The sequence below is a fragment of the Myotis brandtii genome, unplaced genomic scaffold (genome assembly GCF_000412655.1).
Source record: "Myotis brandtii unplaced genomic scaffold, ASM41265v1 scaffold975, whole genome shotgun sequence".
In the NCBI taxonomy this organism is placed as follows: Eukaryota; Metazoa; Chordata; class Mammalia; order Chiroptera; family Vespertilionidae; genus Myotis; species Myotis brandtii.
In genome coordinates this window covers 637759-639553 of record NW_005372049.1, presented here as the reverse complement: position 1 = coordinate 639553, position 1795 = coordinate 637759, and the positions used below count along the sequence as shown (strand labels likewise).

Here is a 1795-nt window from a genome sequence, read left to right as displayed (position 1 = left end):
CGCCCCTGACAGGACGGAGCTCGACCACAACCCGCACTCACAGCGTCTCCAGGCTGTGCAGGCCCTCGAAGCTGTGGGTCCCCAGACGCTGGATTCGGTTGTTATGAAGATGCCTGTGTGGGAAGGAAAGACGGGTCAGCCGGGTGCCCGCAGCACCGAGCCCGGGGGAGGAGGGAAGGGGCAGACGGCGGCTTGAGGAGGAGGCTGAAGTGTGGACAGAATGACCCCACTGGTCCAGCCCTTGACTCCAGGGACAAAGTGATTGGCGAAGCCCGACTTCGGAAGGCACAGTCTCCAAGGCTGGACGGACCAGGGGCTGCCCTGCTTAACTGGAGAGGAGCGTCCGGCCGCGGCCGATACGGGCTCCCACTACCTTCTCAGAGAGGCCTGATTGGCAGGGGCTGAGGGGGCTCTGGTCTGAGGCTCCCCAGGACCCAGCCCGCATGATGCAGTGGCCCGGCACACCGATGGGAACCAACAGCCAACCACTGCAGACAACATATAATTAAGGGCTAAGTGTTCTGTTATAGCTGGGAGGCTGCAGACAAGCTCAGTGGTGGGGGGGGACTGGTGAGCCCAGAGCAGTCAGGGAGGGCTTCATGGAGGTGGTGACCCAGAGCAGTCAGAGAGGGCTTTACAGAGTGTCTATCATTTTTTTAAAAAACATATTTTTACTGATTTCAGAGAGGAAGGGAGAAGGAGAGAGAGCTAGAAACATCAATGATAAGAGAGAATCATGGATTGGCTGCCTCCCGCACAGGGGATGGAGCCTGCAACCCGGGCATGTGCCCTGCCTGGGACTTGAACCCTGACCTCCTGGTTCATAGGTCGACCACTGAGCCACGCCGGCCGGGCCCTGGTGTCTATGATACCTGCTGGGACTCTTGTTCTCTTCGCTACACAGTCTTTGACACCTGCCCAGCCCTGCAGGACCCCCTCAGGCGCTGCTGCTGGTCAGCCCTTGGGACTGTCCCAGGCCCTCACTTCCCGGCCCCCTGACCCCCTCCCTGGGGATGCGGCCGGAGTAGCCCTGAAGCTGGACTCCAACACCTGCTCTGCTCGCCCTCTGCAAGTCCCCCTGCCTCCTGGGACGGACACCTGGCCGCCTGGCACACGGGCGTGGCCCCTGAGGATGCCCGTCCAGGTCCTGCAGCTCCCAGGTCAGAGAACGTGACAGATTCCACCAGATTCCCAAGAGCGGGGGACGCCGTGGCCGCTGGGCAGGGTCGGTGACGCACCTGTGCCCCAGCCAGGGGTGTGGCACCCCAAGCAATTCCACGGAACCTCTGAGCCCTCAGTAATTACCCGATGAACTTACCACTCACTCGCAGCAATTAGCTGGGAGCTAATTTGCCTCCCCGCTCCCCGCGGGAAAGGAAGACAGAGGGAACCCCAGGCCCCAGGCCCTGCCAGGGGTGCGGTCTTCCAGGTAATCACCCTGCGGGGGGGGGGGGGTTTCTGGCTGATCACCCCATGGCTTCTCTCTGCTCCTCCAGGCCTGGGAGACAGGAACGCATCCCACCCAGTGGCAGGGCCTGAGACCGCACCCCTGGCTGTCAGAGGTGGTACCGTTATGGACACCCTCGCCCCAGCTGGTGTGGCTCAGTGGATAGAGCGTCTGCCCACAGACTGAAGGGTCCCGGATTCGATTCCGGTCCAGGGCCCGTAGCTCATTTGCAGGCTGAATCCCCAGCCCCGGTCGGGGCACATGCAGGAGGCAACCGATAGATGTGTCTCCCTCACATCGATGTTTCTCTTTCTCTGCCTCTCCCCTTCCTTTCACTCTCTCTAAAAA

The 1795-nt window shown here is 61.6% G+C and overlaps 1 protein-coding gene across 1 annotated transcript in view; it reads right to left on the bottom strand.

Moving 5' to 3' along the window:
- LGR6 (leucine-rich repeat containing G protein-coupled receptor 6) overlaps positions 1 to 1795 on the bottom strand; it is a 24048-nt gene that overhangs the window by 11932 nt on the left and 10321 nt on the right. Inside the window, exon 5 of the mRNA XM_014533400.1 lies at positions 42 to 113. Coding sequence (XP_014388886.1) covers positions 42 to 113 — 72 coding nt within the window. The remainder of the gene's footprint in view (positions 1 to 41; positions 114 to 1795) is intronic.